We start from the raw sequence: 18,960 nt of genomic DNA, 5'->3' as shown, positions 1-18,960 counted from the left end.
GACCTCAAAATAAAAACTTCCTTCGTTCACCTTTTTGGGGTCAAAGTATCTCTTATAGGCCTGGAGAAGTGCAAAACTTCTTTAGAGGAGTCTTTGGAACCAGGGAAGGAAGTGGAGGAGGTGGATGAAGCCTGAGCCCTAAGACCTTCCAACCTCTGCTACAAAGGACATCTCCAAGACCTCTGTGTGTCTTGACGTGCTCAAAGCAGTTCACAACCCATCACTTTTTTATTAAAAAGCCATACAACTGCCAAAATGGTTTAACCCAAAAGCAAAGGCATCAACTCATCCCACTTTGAACTGGCAAAAAACATTCAGTGTGGTTGAAGTCCAACCAACACGTATTAACGGGCCCATCTGTTGTTGATTTCTGGGTGTTTTGTTCCCTCCAACATGAGGGCTTTTTCTGTTCCTTTCTATTAGGAAATGTCACTATTTTGCCAGTTGGTTTCCATCCTATTTCACCATTTTTTGCAATTGCTCCATTTACCAGAACATATCTGCACAATCTGTCACGAGGGAGACTGTGAATCGAATAAATCAACAACAAACAACCTGAGTGGAACATAATAAATAGTGTTGGTTAGGGGAAAGTTAATTTGATCCAATGCAGAACATTTTTTTCCCAATGTTCTGATAGATTTTGTTGTTGTTGTTGTTGTTGTTGTTGTTGCTTTGGTTTGGTTTGGTTTTGTTTTTGTTTTGTTGGGGTTTTTTTTTGGTTTTTTTTTTTTTTTTTTTTTATTGTGAAGAAGAAATTTCCTGTGAAAGATGTTGGTTTTAATAAGCAGTGACTGCACAGGGAGACAGGAGAAGATTTCCTCTCAGAACACAGGGATCTAAATAATCTTGCTCTGGACTGCCAGGAAAAATATCTCTTACATGTCAAAATAGACTGATACATGTGATTCAAAGTTGCTTCGAAGGTGTTTGCCCCGCTTACCTGATTTCATAATTATTGAGTGTCTTTATTGCATTCTTGGCCTCCTGTTTATTGGAGAAGGTCACAAAGGCGTAGCCCCTGTTGTTGCCATTGAAGTCCATCATCATCCTCATCTCATAGATTTTGCCAATCTGCCAAGTGAGAGTGATTTGTCAGCAAGGTGGGAGTGGTTAAAGAAGGCTGGAATTTTAAAGCTCACCCAGTTCCAGTTCCATGGGCAGGGACACCTTCCACTGACCAGACTGCTCCTGCCCAGCCTGGCCTTGGAATCAGCTCAGTTCAGCCCTGAAATGCAGCTCTGACCGTCAGTGACTGATCAGCTGCCATCAAGCCTCACCTTTTCACAGAGGGGGATAAGTTCATCCTCAAAGAGGTCTCGGGGCAGTTTCCCGATGAAGATCTCACAGCCCCTCTCCGGTGGAGGGCCATCCCAGCCCGGTGGTGGTCCCCCATATTTCCTCTGCCCATTTTCCTGCCGTGGAGGAAAAGAAAAGAAAGGTTCAGCTATCGACTTTTAAACATGGATCAAACCAACCCTGCCTCTGGGAATGACCCTTGAGGCAGACACCCTCCTTCCCTTCAGCTCCTTGTGCATTCAGCAGGGATAAGGCAGTGTCCCACTGCCAAGGCAGAAGTCCAAGTGCAGACAGTGAGGTAACTCCCTGGAAAATGGAAATCCTCCTGGCTCTGGCAGGGGAATCTCCGTGGGCTGTGTGTTAGTTGTGGGCTGGGTAATGGAGCACTTGCAAAATGTATAATTTGTCTTGATTTTCATGCAGTCTGAGGATGACACCTGCCCACCCAGGAGGTCCTTCTGGCAGAGAGCAAATCTTGGCCCCAAATAAGATTCAAAGATGTGAAGGCCAGTCAGCATTTCCCCTTTTCTCTCTTTTTGCTAGATGAGTGTGTCTCTGTTCTATTTTTAACCTTCCTTCCTTCCTTCCTCCCTTCCTCCCTTCCTCCCTTCCTCCCTTCCCTTCCTTCCCTTCCTTCCCTTCCTTCCCTTCCTTCCCTTCCCTCCCTCCAGTGATTCCCTACTCCCAGAGGATCTGGGGCTCCAGGAATTTTTCCATTTTTGGCTCCATGACCATTTCTTTAGTCACTTCCCATTCTGGGATTATTCCAGGAAAGGGAATGCCTTGTAAAACTGATTTAAGAGGAGCAGAGATCCTTACAAGAAAACAGGAATATACCACAAACCCTTTTAGTTGTCTCAAGCCTAGAACAGGCCTTGAATTATCCACTCTCATTCCTGTTTTTCCAGTGTTTTCAGCAGTGATGGAGTCCTGGGGACATTTGATTTTATGTCTGAGCTGGTGTGTGAGGGGGCACAGAAAGAAATAAACCCTTCCCTCAATTTGCAGTAGCTTTGTTTGTGGCTGGAAGGCAGCACCTCAACAAACCCTTCTTGACAAGGTGCCTGGAGGGAAAGTGGACATCGGCCACTTCCCAAAGATGAATGACCCAAGTGTGCACTGAAGAAGACGTTTGGCTGCATCCACATACAGGCTGGAAGAAAAATCCCTAAGGTACAGGGAAATTAGGAGATGAGGGGAAAGAGAAAAAAATAAAATAGCAAGGTTGGAATGGAAAAGGAAAGGAGAGAGAAGAGCAAGAAGATGTTGAAGTGTGTGGGGGATTGGGAGCTGAAATCTGTGCTTTAGGAGTGAGCTTTGCCAGATTGACAGTAGGGAAAACCAGGATAATTCCAAGGCCAGGTTGGACAGGGCTTGGATTAACCTGGGCCAGTGGAAGGTGTCCCTGCCCATGGCATGGGGCAGGAATGAGATGGGCTTTAAGGAACCTCCCAACCCTTCTGATTCTAAGAAAGCCACAGAAAATCTAAGACATACAGAAGTCCCTTATCTTACGGGTCAGGTACAGCAGAAAGGGCACCAAATGCAGCTGCTGGCCTGGTCCTGGAATATGCTTTTTCCCAGGAATCTCAGGTTGTGCTTGAGGCTGTTGTGCCCTCTATTGCCATGCAAAACAAGACAAAGTTCATGGCTTCCACCTGCCTAAAATCCAATGTTTCTAGTTCCTTCTTCCAGGATGCAAGGCTGGTGATGGCAGAGCCCAGTGCTTTCCAAGGCTGAGCTTGTTTTGGTCACGGTAGCCAAGAAAGGCTTGCTCAGGTGGGATTGAAAGTCATGCTCAGGCTTCACCTGCCCTAACCATGGGAGTTTTGGATCTTGGAGACCTTGGAGCCTAAACTGGGAGCAAACCTTGGAGCAGGTGAGGCACCTGCCTCCCATGTACCTGTGTAAGAATTTGCACAAAAGGTGACGTGCTGGACTTCCCACCTCATCCCTCTTCTGAAACTTTGCTCTGTGGGTTTTCTTTGGTTTTGAGACACATATCCCGACCTTTCCCAACATTTAGCGGTGCTCAGGGTTGTCCTACCCCCACCTTTATTGTAATTTCCCATCAAACAAGGAATTCTTTGAGGAATAAGATCCTGCTTTGTGAAAAACAATGTAGTGATGGTCAGCACGGTTGTAAGAGAGAAACAGAGTGAAAAAGAACGAGCAAGGAGTGATTCAGGAGCATGGATTGGCTGCTCACGCCCCCAGTGAAGCTTCAGGATGAAGCACAAAAGGATGGGACCGTGAATTCCTACCTGGATCAAATTATATCCCGTTCGCTGAATTAATGCACGGAGGGCGGCTTCTTTCTGTGTGCCGGTCAATCCATCCCCGGATTTGTGATTTGATTCCATTGGGAGTGATTATCAGCAAAAAATCAGGTTAATTAGGGGTGCTCACTGCAATCAAATTTAAGATAAATTAAATCAATTAATATGGCTGGGAGGAGAAAGTCCACCCTCCTGAGAAAGTTTATGGAGTCGCTCTTCCTAAATCAGTTATTTCGGAGATAAAACCAAAACAGAACAGCAGAGACCATGGAAAAAGCAGACATGTCCCTCATGCTGAATGGAAATAAATAGCATTTAAACCCACAGTCAGATCCTGGGGAGATGCAGAGGGAATTTGTAGCCTTTTGGTGGTGTCTCAGGAGGAAAAAACATGTAAGTGCCTAATCATGCACTGAGTACATAGCAATGAGTCCTTCAGGCCTTTTGTGATGCTGATACTGGGAAGGCAACTTTGTACCAGCCATGTCCAGCACTCTGTGAGGAAGAAGACCTAGCCCCAGATTTGGCCTATTCTTATATTTGAAAATAAAGTACACGGGAGAACTTCAGATCTCAGCTCACCTCAGGGCTGGAGCAACCTTGGGTTCAGACATTTTGATTCAGAGCTGTAGTTTTAGGTCATGGCTTATTCAAGATTTTTTGGTTTGGGTTGGTTTGGGCTGAAAACATCATAAAACTGAAATCTGAATCTGACTTGGGCTACACCCTGGGAAAGAGACATTTACAACATGGATTCATGACTGGTGAATCCCTGTTTTTCCTGAATGCTGAGCTTTGAGCTTGTCCAAAATCCATTTATGTGCTCCAGGCATAAAAACAGGGTCTGTAGGTACAAGGCTGAGCTTGAAGCCTCAGGCTGATGCTGAACAGTAGCCAGAGCAAACCCAGTTCCCTCCTCAGGTCCTTGTAGCCACACTTGGAGGCCAGTGGGACCAAGGACTCCATGCAGGAAAATGCTAGATTGTGTCAGCCTGATTTATTAAAAAAATATGGATATTGATCTAGCACCAATATCCAACTGTGACGGACAAAAACTCTCTAACAGTTTAAAGTTAGAAAGTGTATGTTCATTGCGACGCCGGACAGCGTGCGGGATAGCTCCCAAATACACACTGCGCCTTTCAAATGATTACAGAGTCCTTTTATCCACACAAGAATTGAATATCCAAAATACAAAGACATATTCATCATTTTGGTACATGCCATTCCTCGCTTCCTATGCTAATCATTTCAAAAGCTATTAAGCATGCGTAATTTGTTCCTTGAAATGGGTCGGTGGTCCCTTTCATGGGGAGGGTCCCAAAATGAGGAAGTAAATGAAGTCTTCCTCATTTTGACCTTTCTGCCTTTTCAATGCAAATATGACACATGAACCTTGGTAGAACTCCCATTCCTTGTCTTCAATTGGTTTCAGAACAGAGGAGGCCCACAATTGTCTTATGTTCCTAAAAGCTATTTGTCAGTTTCTATATTCTTCATTATAAACCCAGCTAACTAAACATTGTGTTAACAAGCAATCAATTATTAGTTAACTACTAACTCTTAACTTCATCAAGACCTATTTACAAAATCCCTTTAATTTAATTAATTCTAGTAAAGCTTATCTCTAACTAAAATCTTAGCTCCTCTAAAATCTCTAAACCTCATAAAGTTTATGTTTCAATCCAGCATGGTTGTTATTGCCTAAAACTGCATTTTATCGTAGAAAGGTGGAGGCAAGGAAAGGTGATGCCTGCCAGGCTTGCCTGGAGAGCAAACAGGGCCAAAAGGGGCTGGGAGGGGTGGGCTGAGAGTGAGGGGGATGCTGGGCAGAAGGGAAATCCAGAGCAGTAGGAAGGTGGAAGGAAGGTGGATTGCTGTGCCTGCACCCTGAGCTACTGTCAGATTTTCGTGAGGAGACCCTAAACAATCCCCCTGCCACTGCCAGGTTTTTAGGAGGAGACCCTAAACAATCCCCCTGCCACTGCCAGGTTTTTAGGAGGAGACCCTAAACAATCCCCCTGCCACTGCCAGGTTTTTAGGGGGAGACCCTAAACAATCCCCCTGCCACTGCCAAATCTTTGGGAGGAGACCCTAAACAATCACCCTGCACTGCAGATCCTTGATGCATATAAGGTGGGCACTGCATGTAAAGAAATGCAAGTAAAGAAGAGCAATCTATCTGGTTATGGCTGATTTTCTGAGTGTGTCATGATTCTGCAGAAATGACAGGAAAAGCCTTTTCCACTCAGCTTTTAACACCAACCTCTTTTTTATCAGCTGCTTTTGCTGTTCCCTGAGTAAGGAGCCAATGTTTGGGGCAGCCCACTTTGTTTTTGGCCATTACCTGCCCTGTGCTCCTATGCCTTTGTGCCCTGGAAGTCTTCAACAGCTGCTTTCAATTTAAAATGGATTGTTCCCAGCACCAAAAATGAAGCACAAGCCTAGGAATTTGGAGGATCTCAGTCTCCTGTCATTCGGGCTCTGCCACACTGAGATCCAGAGCCTGTGGCTCAAACACTTGCATATAGAGGCACCTCTGTAATGCCAGATTTTGGAGCTATTTAATGCAGAGGTTGGTGAGGCTCTTCTGATTTTATTTTTTTTTTCCCATGTTCCCAGGTTCTCCAGTGTTTTAATTACTACCAACGTGCAGAGGCTGGGACATGGATTATCCAATGCAGCAGCTCTCTCTTGTCTCTAATTCCCAAATGAGTGTTTTCTGAAGCAGCTGGAGCCCAGCTACTGGTTTGTTTTGCCCTTCTGAGGGCAGCAACAAAACCCTGCTGATGTTTGTGGTGTCTGTGCCTGCTGCCTCCTCTGGAGCTGGCGTTCAGCAGGCAAGGGGCAGGAATAGCACACTGCTGTGCAAAAACCACTTGGAGCCTTTCCCAGGCTGCTGCAGAAAGAGAAAGTGAGCGTTCAAAAAAAAACCCCAGCTAAAATCCAGATTGGTGTTGCACCCTCCCCTGCCTGGGCAGAGACAGCCCATATCCACCCTACAGGGGAAAGCTCTGTCGCACTGCAAATCTGGCCCATCATATTCTGCTTTTGGAGCATCCTGGCTTCATCAGGGAATTGAGGGATCAAATTGCAGCTCTCGGTGAGTCTCTCTTATCCCTGAGAGCTGCACTTGAGCGCTGCCAGGCCGGATGCCTGCAGGGCTGCTGCTGTGGATGCACTCGCACGTGGATCCCTTAAGGGCACGCACCCTCTCCTGCAGGGAGGAGGGATTTCCAGGAAGGTCTCTCTCCCTCGGAGGGATGATTTCACGCTGAGCAGTGAGCACAAGCCTCGGGGCTGCCGGATGGACGGGAACAGAGCATCTCCCTGGCTGATGCCTTTCCAGCAGCAGCAATATCCCTCTCTGTCTTCTGCCTTATTAGATAAGACAGCTGAGCTCTTCTGGGCTCTTCTCGTAAGGCATCCTGCAAAGATTTCAGCTCTAGACCAGCATGTCTGGACACTGGTGCACTCTAGGATATTCTGAAGCCATCCACTTGGAATTAAGGAGCAAGAGCATTCACAGCCTGCTGCAAAACCCAGCCTCTGGGGGGGGGTTCCTAACAAAGACCTGGCTTTAATCTGTGCCTGGTGCTTCCACAAATCCCTGCCTTTGGAGAAAGCCCAGCCTGACCCATGGAAACAACCCTGCCCCATGGAAGAGGGGCAGGATGCCCATCCTCAGGGTTGCCCCGACTCACCTGGAGCTGTGGAGCTGGTCCTGCTGGGAGTGGGGTCCAGCTGGAGAGCCCCACCCCAGGGTAGCACCCGCGCCTGCAAGTGCCCACTCCTGATCCCAAAGGAATCTGCAAGCCCCCACTCTTGATCCCAAAGGAATCTGCAGCCCCCATTCCCAATCCCAAAGGAGGCCAACACCGGACTGCACACTCAGGGCTGGACACACCTGTGGAAAACCCGGGTATGGCTTGGTAGCCCCACTCTGAGCAGCCAATTCACACCTACTAATTACCAGCCCAGCATTCACACGTAATTGATCATTCACAGCTAATTTATAAGCTAGAGAGCTTTCCCCCATCACTGGGGTTTCTCCAGGATGGAAAGAGTAAACCCCTCTTTTCTTTGAGGTATAAATCCCAACCCAACAAATCCCAAGCCCAGGAAAACAGGCTTTCCACCAAGCACTTCTTCTCTCCCTCCTTCCTTCCTGTCTCCCTTGAGCCAAGGACATCTAAACTCTGTTTTGGACAGGGCACTTTTCCACCTCTGCCACCCAAGGGTCCATCCCATGGAATCACAGAATTATTTAAGTTGGAAAAGCCCTCTCAGATCATCGAGTCCAACCATTAACCCACCACCAGACATGCCCAGGTCCGCATCCATGTGTCCATCAGTGCATCCAGACGATTTCCAGGATACAAATCACGGGGGGATGTTTTATTTCTGAAACTTGTAGAATTCCAGCCCTTTCCCATTATTGCAGGCAACAGCCCCAGTCCTTGCAGTAGTGCCAGTGTGCTGGCATATTTTTTTTTTTTTTTACTTTAAGGGAGGAGAATTCCTGTCACCCAGAGGAAACATGATTACTTTCTCTCCTTCTTTGTTCCCCGAGCCAGGAATCAATTAGCAAATCCACCCTCACAGGGGAAAACCCGCCTTCTGTGGCTGCTGATGGAAAATGTGAATGACTGCAGGAAATTCAGGCAGTGCTTTCAGCTCTGCTTTAAAAAAGAATCAACCCAGCCACACTTAATAGAAATAATAGTTCTGGAATTCAACCAGTTTTGGGGATTTGCCCTTAAAATGGATTATCATTAACAAGGGCCACCGCATGAAAAAGAAAAGGAAAAGGAAGGAGAGGGAGAAGTTGCATTTTGTTCAGAAGTTTAAATTGAAATTAACACCTTTGGAAGTGCAAACTATCCATATTTCCTACTTCATCCTCATTTGTGATGAAATTTTGACAATAGCACCAACTTATCATGGTCACAGCATCAAGACAAGGAAGGTTCTGCTTTTACCTTCAATCAGAATATCACTGGGTCTGGTTTTCCTCTCTCCACTCTCATTTATTTTAGGTTTCTGCTGGAATTCTGAAGTGCCAAGGCAAGAAAAGGTCCTTTTATACCTTGCGAGCCCACATCAACAAGAAACAAACCTATTATGTACCACCTCTCCATGACTACTTCTACACGTGGCTCCCTCACACTTACTGCAGCACATCCTCTGGCTTTGCTCCATTCATCCAGGAGCAAGATGAATCCAGAAGCTTTTACCCCAAAAATTGTGGAAAATTTTGCTTCACTTTTGGGTTATTTGGAAAAGGAGGAGTCTCTTTCCTCAGCCAAGGGATGTCTCCCATGCTAGGATTTTTGCTGAGGGGGTGTGTGAGGGCAGAGCCTGTCCCTCTACAGCCTTTTTGGGGAAAGCTGGTTCCTGGTTCCATGAAGGAGATAACAAACCCATGTTCATCCCACAGGATCAATACAGACCTGACTGTGCTGAGCCACTTGGACACATCTAATTAAGGCCATTTTGTTTGGTATCCCCTCAGTGCAACTGCTCCTCCTGAAGAATAAAAACCTTTGGAAAGACTGGACAATGATATTCACCCTTTGCCTGAATAACCCAAATAGGTCTCTGGAGAAACTATTTTCCTCTAGGTTATCAACATTTTGGGGATTTTTTCCCCTCTCTCCAGACTCCAAGTAATATATATTCCTTTCTATACATCCATAAACACCAAGCATGCTTCATTTGCTTCCCCAAAACGGGAAGCCTTGTGAGCTGTCCCAGCTCCTTGCTGGGGTGACACTGAGGGACGGAGTCCGATTGAGCAATGCAGCATGAGGCTTTCGTCCCTTGGCTGCCCAGGGTGGGGGCTTGTTTTCCAGCTCTGATGGCTCCACACAAAGTGGGAGCTCACAGACATTTTCAGGAAAACAGGGCAAATTCGGAGCAGCATGAAGGTGCTGCAGCACATGAACCTGGAGAAAACATTTCGTACCTAATCCAGCAGATTTTTTTGCTTGGCCCCTTTTGCTCAGGCATCAGTGTCTCCCTTTGGAAGCCCTTTCCTCTTGGGCACAGCTTTTGCAGCTCTGCTGCCAAATGCACACAAAATGCCCCCAAAAAGCCACTCTGTGATGCTGAGCCCAGCCTCCTTCCCTAGTGTTTATTTGCATCCCCACTTTGAAACCATCCTTCCTTCTCTGCCTGCTCCCACCCAAAACGCCTGTTCCAGAGAGGGAAAGAGCTTGGGAGGAGCATTCTGTGCTGGGCAGAAACTCTCCCTGCTAGCTGGAGGGGATTAGGGAAAACTGAGGGGGTTTTAGGAACAGTCATTGCCTTGGCTAGGGAGACTGATCTCTGGCAAAGAGAAGGAGGGACACCAAGTCAGCTGGAAAGATCTCTAATGATTAAGCCTCAGAAAGTTGCGCTTTAACAAATCCAGAGCGAATTATGGCAGGGAAAATCCCTCCTCCCCATCTGCCTTGTCTGGCCTCGCTTTTCAGGCACTGAGGAAAAGCAGAAAATCCCTTCTTTCAGCTTTTCCAGGTAAAAACCATGCTGAGGCCCCGAGGACCCCTTTTGTGCCCACGCTGCTCATCCCAAACTCGACATCAGTGGTGTGGGGCTGTGTGGGGCCAGCCAGGGGGTCCCGGCCCCCCAGTCCAGCCCTACTGGGCAGCTCTGGGGTGTGAGTCTGATGCTGGGCACTGTTGGGGTGGGAGACTCCCGATGAAGCTGCTCCTTCCCAACCCCACCAGCAGCCCTGATTTGCACACCCACTCCCTCCCATGCCCCCAAACCTCCAAGCAGCTGCCTACCTGAGCGATTTGGGAGATGGCCCCCCGGGAAAGAGGTCTCCTCGCCTGTGGGGAGTTTGCGACGTGTCACTGCGGTTATTCCCTAATCATCATATCAAACTCCAAAGGTTCAGCAGCCCCGGGCTGCTTTACAGTCCCATGGGTTAAACTTTAACCTGCCCTATCTGCCAGCTCCCCGCAGGCCTTTGACCAGATAGCTGCCTCAGACAGCACCCACCAGGCCCAGCTTTCCCTAAAAAAATGCAGGGCACCACAGGCAGATCCCAGTTTAAGGGCCGGGGTCATGCTCACACTCATCTCCATGCTGAGACCTTTCCCACCTGATACATCCCCAGCCCTTCCCAGCAGAGATGGGACACAGCCTCGTGACACTCTTGGGCTTTACAAGAGGTTTGGGTTTGCTGGAGGATGATGGCAGGAGTGAGAAATCCCTTTTGGTGGAGAAATTCCTCTTGATAGCCTAAGCAAAGCTGTGGGTTTGCAGAAATTGCTAGAAAAATGTTATCCAAGCAGCAGTGAGGAAAGCCAGTGCAGGTTTTGGGGAGGTTTTGTTGCAGCCAGAAAAAGCTGGGAATAAATCCAGCAGCCATGAATCTCTGCAGAAGGTGGCTTCCAACCTCTGAGCATCCCAATACTATATTTGACCTGAGGCCGTAGGAAAAAGCTTCCAAAATTAAATAATAACACAAACATTACGAGTATGTAATTTAAATAAGAGTATATAATATCACAAAGTAAAAAACTTAAAGTTTGATGTTTCAGAATATAACCGAATATTTCAGAGTATTTTTACGTATATGAATATTTCAGAATTTCATATAATATATGTAAAACAAAATAAAAGTTTTAAAATTATAAATAATTATTCTTCTTCACCTTCTTCTTCATAAATTAAGTAATATTACATCATTAGTTAAAATAGTCTACATTACAAACTTCAAATAATTATTATAATTAATACTTAATTAATAAGTAAGTATTAAGTTAAAAATTGAAATAATTCAAGTATAATTTCTTAAGTAAATAGTTTAACCTTAAAAAACATTATAAAAAATAGGAAACAATTTTATACCTCATTAATAAAATGCTACAAAACTCACACCTTATAAAACTATAATATAAATAATAAATAATAAATGCCTAAATCTAAACACAAAATATCATCTCAAACACTTCAATCCCAACCTTAACAAAAATAAAAACCAAAAAAAAACCAAAAAAACACCCAAAAAACCCCAACATTTACTGGTCCTTGTGCCACATCTGGTGATGCAACAGCTGAATTGAATGTTTGGCTCTTTCCAAAATCCTTCTGGACCCTCACAGGATTGAAGTGGAGTACCAAGGTACTTTAGCAGAGTGATTTCATGGAATGATAGAATTGTGAAGTTCGGAAAATCCTTTATGACCATTGAGTCAAACCAGCACCACCACCGTGCTCAGCACTGAGCCATTTTTCTTGCATGATGTGCAAGTTTAGGGTCCCAGCATGGGGATCCATATCTGGAATTGCATCCTGCTGTGGCTGTCTCTGAGCTCAGAGCTGGAGCACGCCCAGCCTGGCCCATGGTTTGCCATCCCAGAGCTGACCCCCAGCACATGGATGCAGTCCTGGGCTTCATTTGCAGCCCTGCTAAATGAAGCATTTATAATTAGGAGTTGCTGACGCTTCATGTTTGGAAAAGAGCCATCCCTGTGTTTGCTCAGCTTTAAAAGCACGAGGTGTCCCTGAGGGGGGAGGTGACAGGGCCTGGATCCCTCTTGGAGAGCAGCATCTCACTCCTTCGTCCCTTCTCACCAGGCTGCAGCTCCCATTTCCCAGCCCAAACACGGGATTGCTCCCAAGGAAACATCTGCCCTGTGCTATCCACCTTTCTGCAGGATTTAGGTGTTCAAGGGCAGGTTTTGGAGCACATCCAAATAAGATAAAACTCCCAAACAAACCCTTCCCAAGCAGCTACGAGTATCTCTGCCTGAGCACAATTTGGGATATGCTGCTTCTCCTGATTTCCTGGGCACAGCATGGGAATGAGGGGCAGATGTTGTGAGGATTTGTGAAAGAATTTGGAATGAGCTAGAGATGAGACTTCTGAGTTGTTTTAGATAATAGAATTTTTTAAAAAATCTTTTACATAGATAAGAACGGTGAGTTCAATTCACCTTATATGATTTTATATGAATTATATAAAATTCAGCTCACCTTATATGATTTTATATGAATATGAATTATATGATTCAGAAAGTCACAAGACTTCTAGTTACAAAACTTTTTAAAAATTCATTAACTAATAAAACACTAGCAACAAAAATATTTATATTTTTGCCTTAATCTTTAAATATTTCATTTTATAGACTCATGTTACAATGTAAAACTTTTTAGTTAATTATGTTATAATACACAAACTTACAATACTGTATTGTAAAACTCTAACCTTTCTTCTATTTAGTTTAACATGCTTTTATTTTAAACTATACATCTACGTTCTCATTTCTAATGCTTAGTTTAGAAGTATTTTCTAAAAATTCAGGTAGAATCTTGTGTTTAATCCAAAGTTTAAGCTTACAAACCCAAAGTTCTAAGAATCCTCTTTATTTTGGATTCTAACAAGATGAGACAATGGATTTTTTTTCTTGTCAAAGGGATTTTTCTGTCTTTAGCAGGCCATCCTATCCTGTCCTAAGGAACTCTGCTGGGATTTGATCACTGGGACACCGAATTTCAGAGTGAAGGCCCCAGTGTGCCACCGAGCACTGCAGACTGCACAGGAAAATGAGCTGACCAATTAAATATTTTTGCCCTTGAATTTTGACAGTGGGAGGACCAAACCAGCTCCATAAAATCAAATGTCACACACCTTCATGGGACCAGCACTAAAAAGAGCAATGAAAAAGTCTCTCTGGGGGAAATGTGAGGTGTTACCTGAGTGCAGGTAAGGGGACTCTGATGATCTGTCAGCAAGAGGGGATGAAATGCAGGTGGCCATGGCATGGAAATAGGGCAGTTTGGGATGGAAAGCCACATTTTGGAGTAGAAACCAGCTGTGGATTGACCCACAGGTGTTAGGGTGTCTTGGGCAGTGGGTTAGAGGTGGGGCAGTTCTCTTCTGTTCATTGGGCAGTTTTCTTTATCTCTCCCACAGCCAGTCCTCCCTCCAGGAGATCTCTTTTGTTAATGGGACATTAATTACTAATTACCTTCTGTTCATGGGCCAGTGAGTGTCCCTGCATGGCTGACAAAATTCCATCATCCCACTGGGAGATGCTCTGCCCAGGGGGACGAGCCAAGCATTCCTACCTGGATATAATCTGAGACCTGGAGCAACAGAAATAGCCTTTTCCTACTGGATTCCCAGAGGAGCAGCTTTCTTCCCCACTGCATTCCCAGAGGAGCAGCTTTCTTCCCCACTGCATTCCCAGGGAAGACCAGGCCCATCCACACCAGCCCTGGAGCTTCAGAGCAAAACTCCGCCCTTGTACAGGATCCCTGCTCCAACAAAAGCACAGCTGGCACTACAGGAGGGCTGCAGCCACCATTCAATGACCCACAGGGTGTCAGGTTGGATTCTGACTCTGTCAGTGATTTGATTTTGTACTATTGCATTTGTATTTTTAATTTTTCTAGAAAAGAATCGTTATTCCTATTCCCATATCTTTGCCTGAGAGCCCCTTAATTTCAAAATTACAATAATTGGGGGGGAGGGGATTACATTCTCTGTTTCAAGGGAAGCTCCTGCCTTCCTCAGCAGACACCTGTCTTCCAAACCAAGACAGAGGGAAGCACGAGAACACACATGGACATGGAAAGCCCCTCTGATGCCAGAGAGGTTGGAATTTCAGCACCATTTTTTGAGGTTGCGCAGGAAGAACAGCTGTGATGCTTTCCTTCCCTGCCTTCCCCTCTCTGCCACAGATTTTGCTCAGAAGACGAGAAGTGATCAAGAGAGGAGATGTGATTTGTGCTCATGTTTCTTTGAAAGCCTCTCGAGAGGCAGAGTGGAGCAGCCCCAAGAGCTGTAGAACATGATTGTTTCCTTCTCCACAATCACAGCTCCTCCAGGGCTTTCCTCAGCCTGCCAGGTGGGATTAGGGAAAAGCACTTCCAGCTCAGGAAAAATGACACTTGAGTGGATGCTACCCCTTTGTGTTATTTATTTACTGCCACAAACCCCCTAATGGGAGCCTGATCCTCCAGCTTTCCCTGGAGGTGCTGCACAAAGTTTTCCAGGATGTCCAGAAAGGGGTTTATGGCAAACCTCTGGCTGTGCCAAGCCCTGCTGGGGATCAGCAGCTGTCCTTTAACGTAGCAATAAAGCCAATAAAAATATCCCTGGTGTCAGGAGGAGCAGGATCAGAGCCCAGCCTTGGAAAAACATGAAAATGGTGATGTTGAAAGCATCTCCTGAGTGCTGTGTTTGCTGTGCTTGGTGGAGATGCCCTGGTCAGACAGACCCTGCTGTGATCCAGGCATGTGGATGCTCTGGTTGGTGACATTCCCACTGCAGGGACTGCTGGAAGTTAGGGAAGAAACGGGATGCTGCCAAAACACTGAGTTTTCCAAAGTCTCCAGATTTAGAGGGATGTGTGTCAGTTATTGGGGAGGGTTCTGTGTGTGTACAAAGAGAGGTTGTTAAACACCACTGCAGCTCATTATAGCTCTCTAAACATCACACTTCTCCCTTTCTCCCTGAATAAATCTGCATGCTGCAATGCCACTGTGCTCTGTAATTAGGAACAATTCAATTGAAGTCTTAATGCTTTCCAAAAACAATCCTTTGCTTCAGCAGCCTGACTCATACCCTGCTAGAGAGCTGCTGCTAGGCTGAAAAGGAATTTATAGTGGAGTAAACAGCCTGTGTGTATTGGTATTTAGAGATACGAAAACCACTTGCTCCTAATTCCAAAACTGATATTAGGTGGAAAAAAAAATTATTTTAAAAATAGCCACAAATGAGGTTTCTGCACCCCTTTGCCTCAAGCTTGGGACTCTCCAAACTGTTGAGTTACCAGTTTTTCCTTGTTCTGGCTGAGACATTTTGGGTTTGTTTGTGCTGTGGAGAAGCAGCAGTTGTGCCCAAAAGGGTCCAGATTGTGCTGCTGTCAAAGAAAACAGAATTAATTATAAAAGTTTTGTGTGCCTGTGGCTTCAAGATAAATCTGTGATCCTAAGTATTCCTTTGATTTAGGATAGTTTAATATGACCTGTGTTTGTGTAAGGCTGATGCTGGGATATGGATCAAATATTGGCACTCTGCTGCTCCATAAATGACTTTTGTAAAGCTGTTGTTACAACTCGTTCAGTCTCAGGTTATTGTTATCGTAGTATTATTATTATTATTATTATTATTATTATTATTATTATTATATTGTATATTATATTATGCTAAATTATGTTATATTATTAATATATTATATATTATTATAATATTATTATTATTGTTATCCAATGCCTCTGGATAACAACAGTACAAACAGTTGGTGCGCAATGCCAGCCTGAATAATCACAGCACAGGTACAGGGTCCTGTACCTGCACGCAGGAAAGTGGGAGTCAGCAAGCTCAGGAAATGCCCTCATTCCCCACTCCTCTGCTCAGTAATGGCTCCTAAAATCCGTGTCCAAAAATAATTGCAAAGAAGTAATTTCAAACTGGAGCTGGTGGCAACAGGGCTCCTGCAAATGTGTTTGACACGAGGAGTGTTTGAATCCTGTCCCTGCTGGTGTGTCCTCCCCTTTGGCAAAAAATTCTTCAAAAGGCGTCTTCAGACCCAAATACTTGGGAAGTTTAATTGGAAGTTACATTCCAGTATTTTTAGTTCTCCTGAACAATTTCCCAACCTGCTTCCCAACTTCTGTCCCTGCAGTTTCTTGATACTGAGATTGTGACCTCCACCTGGTCTTAGGGAAAACCAGGGGCATAATGGGCCTATAAATACCAGGTACTTTAGAAATAAGTTGTACATTTATAAAACAAAGTCCTCCTGTTAAGTATGAAGGCAAACCTTGAAGTCACAGGTGTTAAGATTTATGAAGTGCAGTTTAAAAAAGGAAATCCTTTCTGCAAAATGTTACAGAACCCCAGACTGGTTTGGGTTGGAAGGGACCCTAAAGCTCATCATCTTCCATGGGCAGGGACACCTTCCACTCTCACAGGCTGCTCCAAGCCCCATCCAGCTGACCCTGGGCACTTCCAGCTCTTATTTCTCCTTTAAGTGCATTAAAAAAACCCAGAATGTTCTGATAGTAGTGGTTTACACTGAACAGAAGTGAAAAGCAGTAATTGGATTTACTGTACAAATCACTGACAGTAAGTCCTCTAATGCTGTTAGGATTCCTTAAAATAATAGACTTAAACCTCTCTCCCAGCTGAAACCAAAGCTCCCAAGGCAAATAATTACACTTAAAAGGCCAGATGTGGTGATTTTGCAGCACCTTTTTGTGCCTTCTGTGTGTGCAGGAGAAAAGCCTTGGGTTTTTTCCTTTTTCTTTCTGTTTCAGTACAGATCAATGGGGTAGGAAAGACAAGGACTTGCACAAGTATTTGTTTGTTCTGGAAGGACACCCTGCACAAGGGTGGCAGGAACTCAGAGTGCCCCAGCCTGGCTGGCTGCCATAAATCCTAATATTTCCTAATAGATATATTTAATATATCCTACTTGGAAAGGGAGGGCTGCTGGGGAGGAGGAAACACCCCAGTGGTTGGGTGCAGGTGTAAAGAAAATGGGGTCAAGGCCACTGGTCCAGTTTGTGGCTGGGGGCAAAGGGGGAGGTAGGAAAAGTGGTATTGATCTGGGGATATGAGGGCACTGATAAGAGAAATGGGAACAATTTGCCTGAAGAACTGGGCTAGTCTGGGCAGGAGAGATAGATGAGGCTTTATTTTTATATATAAATGTGCTTTTAACAAAATTAAAAAGGTGATGTTGGGCCTTGCAGATTTTTCCTTTGCTGGGAGACCAGGGAGGAAAATGAGATTTTTCCAAGCAGCAGGTTGGGACTTGTAAGCTAGTCCTAACCACTAAGCTGAGTCTTTTACCTCTTCTCAGCTTTGGCCACCTGGGGAGGCAAGAGCAAATAGTTTGTGACTTGTTTCCTTCCATGTAGCTTTTGCTTTTTTCCACTTGTGCTTTTCATCAAAGCACATTTCATACCTCCTGTGTCAGCCTGGTGGATGCAGGCATTTGTGGAATATTTCCCACTTCACTCTTTAAGGGTGCTTGTGTGCTCATGACTCGCTTTCTCATGTGTAATAACTTCCTTCTGAAAAATGGCTCTGCAGCACATTGAATTCAGGTGTGTTTTATCATCTTGTGGGATGGCAGAAAAGCGCTTGGGACATCTTACTGTCATTAAGGCATCAAAGTTTATAAAACTGGTACAGAGCTTTTACAAGGGATTCAGGGAAGAAATAATGGCTGGGATAGGCTTTGATATCCTGAGTGGGCTTTGTAAGTCCCTGGTTTATGAATTCATTGAGAAATTGAACCACAGGATGGGTTGGCTTGGGAGGGACCTTAAAGCCCACCCAGTGCCACCCCTGCCATGGACAGGGGCACCTTCCACTGTCCCAGGCTGCTCCAAGCCCCAATGTCCAACCTGGCCTTGGGCACTTCCAGGGATCCAGGAGCAGCCCCAGCTGCTCTGGGCATCCTGTGCCAGGGCCTGCCCACCCTCCCAGAGAACAATTCCTTCCCAAGATCTGATATAAACCTGCTCTCTGTCACTTTAAAGCCATTTCTTGTCCTGTCACTCATTGCCCTTGGCAGAAGTCCCTGTCCCTGACTTTCCCTGGGGCAGGAAAAGCAGGGTTGACTTTGTTCTTGCTCAGGCAGAGGTGCCTGGAGAACATCAGGAATGTGTAGCCTGTCCAAAATCACCTTAGGGATGAAGTGTGGGAGGGTGGCTATGGGAAACTGCAAAAGGAATTTAAAAAGGCTCCTGTGACCCAAAGAGCCTCAAGAAACAACCAGAGGGTGCTGAGCATTCCTGGGAAAGGAAAGTCCTGAGCTGGGAATGGGTGGCCAGCTCCTCCAGATCGTAGGTACAAATTGCAGAGGTGCCAAAGTGCCCCCCCCCCCCCCACTGCCCCCCTAAATACAGACAGCTCATGGTGGAGACTTCCACACCTCTGCTCCAGCAGCCTCAAAGTGCTCAGAACCCAAAATAGTGCTGGCAAAGGGCTGGGTTTCTTAAAATATTGCCCTAAGCCCTGTTCTTTTTGATGTCTCCTTTGCCTTTGGGTTGGAGGGTGGTCTCTTGGCTTGGTTTGGGTTTGCTCATGGGTGGCCTTGAGCTGGAAGGCTCAGGGTTGTCGTAGCAGGGGCTGGTGCAGAGCTGGGTTTTGGGGTAGGGGACCTTGCTGGAGCCTGGCTCAGAGGCTCATTCCTCCTTCAGGAGGCTACCAAAAGTAGCTCAGGCTGGAATCATGAGGCTTGGCCCCTCTGCCTGGGCTAAATGTGAACTTCCCTGGGGGTTTGGGTTTGGATCCAGGCAGCAAAATCCCCCTGTTGGAGTTCAAGGGGGCTGCCAAGCCGTCCTAAATTCAGGTGGGTGGTGGAGCTGGATCTCCCCCCATGAGGCCAAATGTGAACAAAAA

At 45.6% G+C, this 18,960-nt stretch overlaps 1 protein-coding gene across 3 annotated transcripts in view; it reads right to left on the bottom strand.

Moving 5' to 3' along the window:
- The window catches only part of A1CF (APOBEC1 complementation factor), a 28,541-nt gene extending 18,088 nt beyond the window's left edge, over nt 1–10,453 (bottom strand). For 2 of the 3 annotated variants that reach the window (XM_053949106.1, XM_053949108.1), the window contains exons 1-4: nt 10,370–10,453; nt 3,564–3,707; nt 1,281–1,415; nt 944–1,074 (exon numbers count right to left, since the gene is read on the bottom strand). In XM_053949106.1, the coding sequence (XP_053805081.1) occupies nt 944–1,074; nt 1,281–1,415; nt 3,564–3,662 (365 nt within the window). In that variant the 5' untranslated portion in view covers nt 3,663–3,707; nt 10,370–10,453. Of the gene's footprint in view, nt 1–943; nt 1,075–1,280; nt 1,416–3,563; nt 3,708–9,031; nt 9,052–10,369 lie in introns of those variants that run through there. The other variant, XM_053949107.1, reaches the window with a different exon arrangement.
- Nucleotides 10,454–18,960: the final 8,507 nt, after the last annotated feature.

This window comes from Vidua chalybeata, chromosome 8, assembly GCF_026979565.1.
Source record: "Vidua chalybeata isolate OUT-0048 chromosome 8, bVidCha1 merged haplotype, whole genome shotgun sequence".
In the NCBI taxonomy this organism is placed as follows: domain Eukaryota; kingdom Metazoa; phylum Chordata; class Aves; order Passeriformes; family Viduidae; genus Vidua; species Vidua chalybeata.
This window is presented reverse-complemented; position numbering and strand designations above follow the sequence as displayed.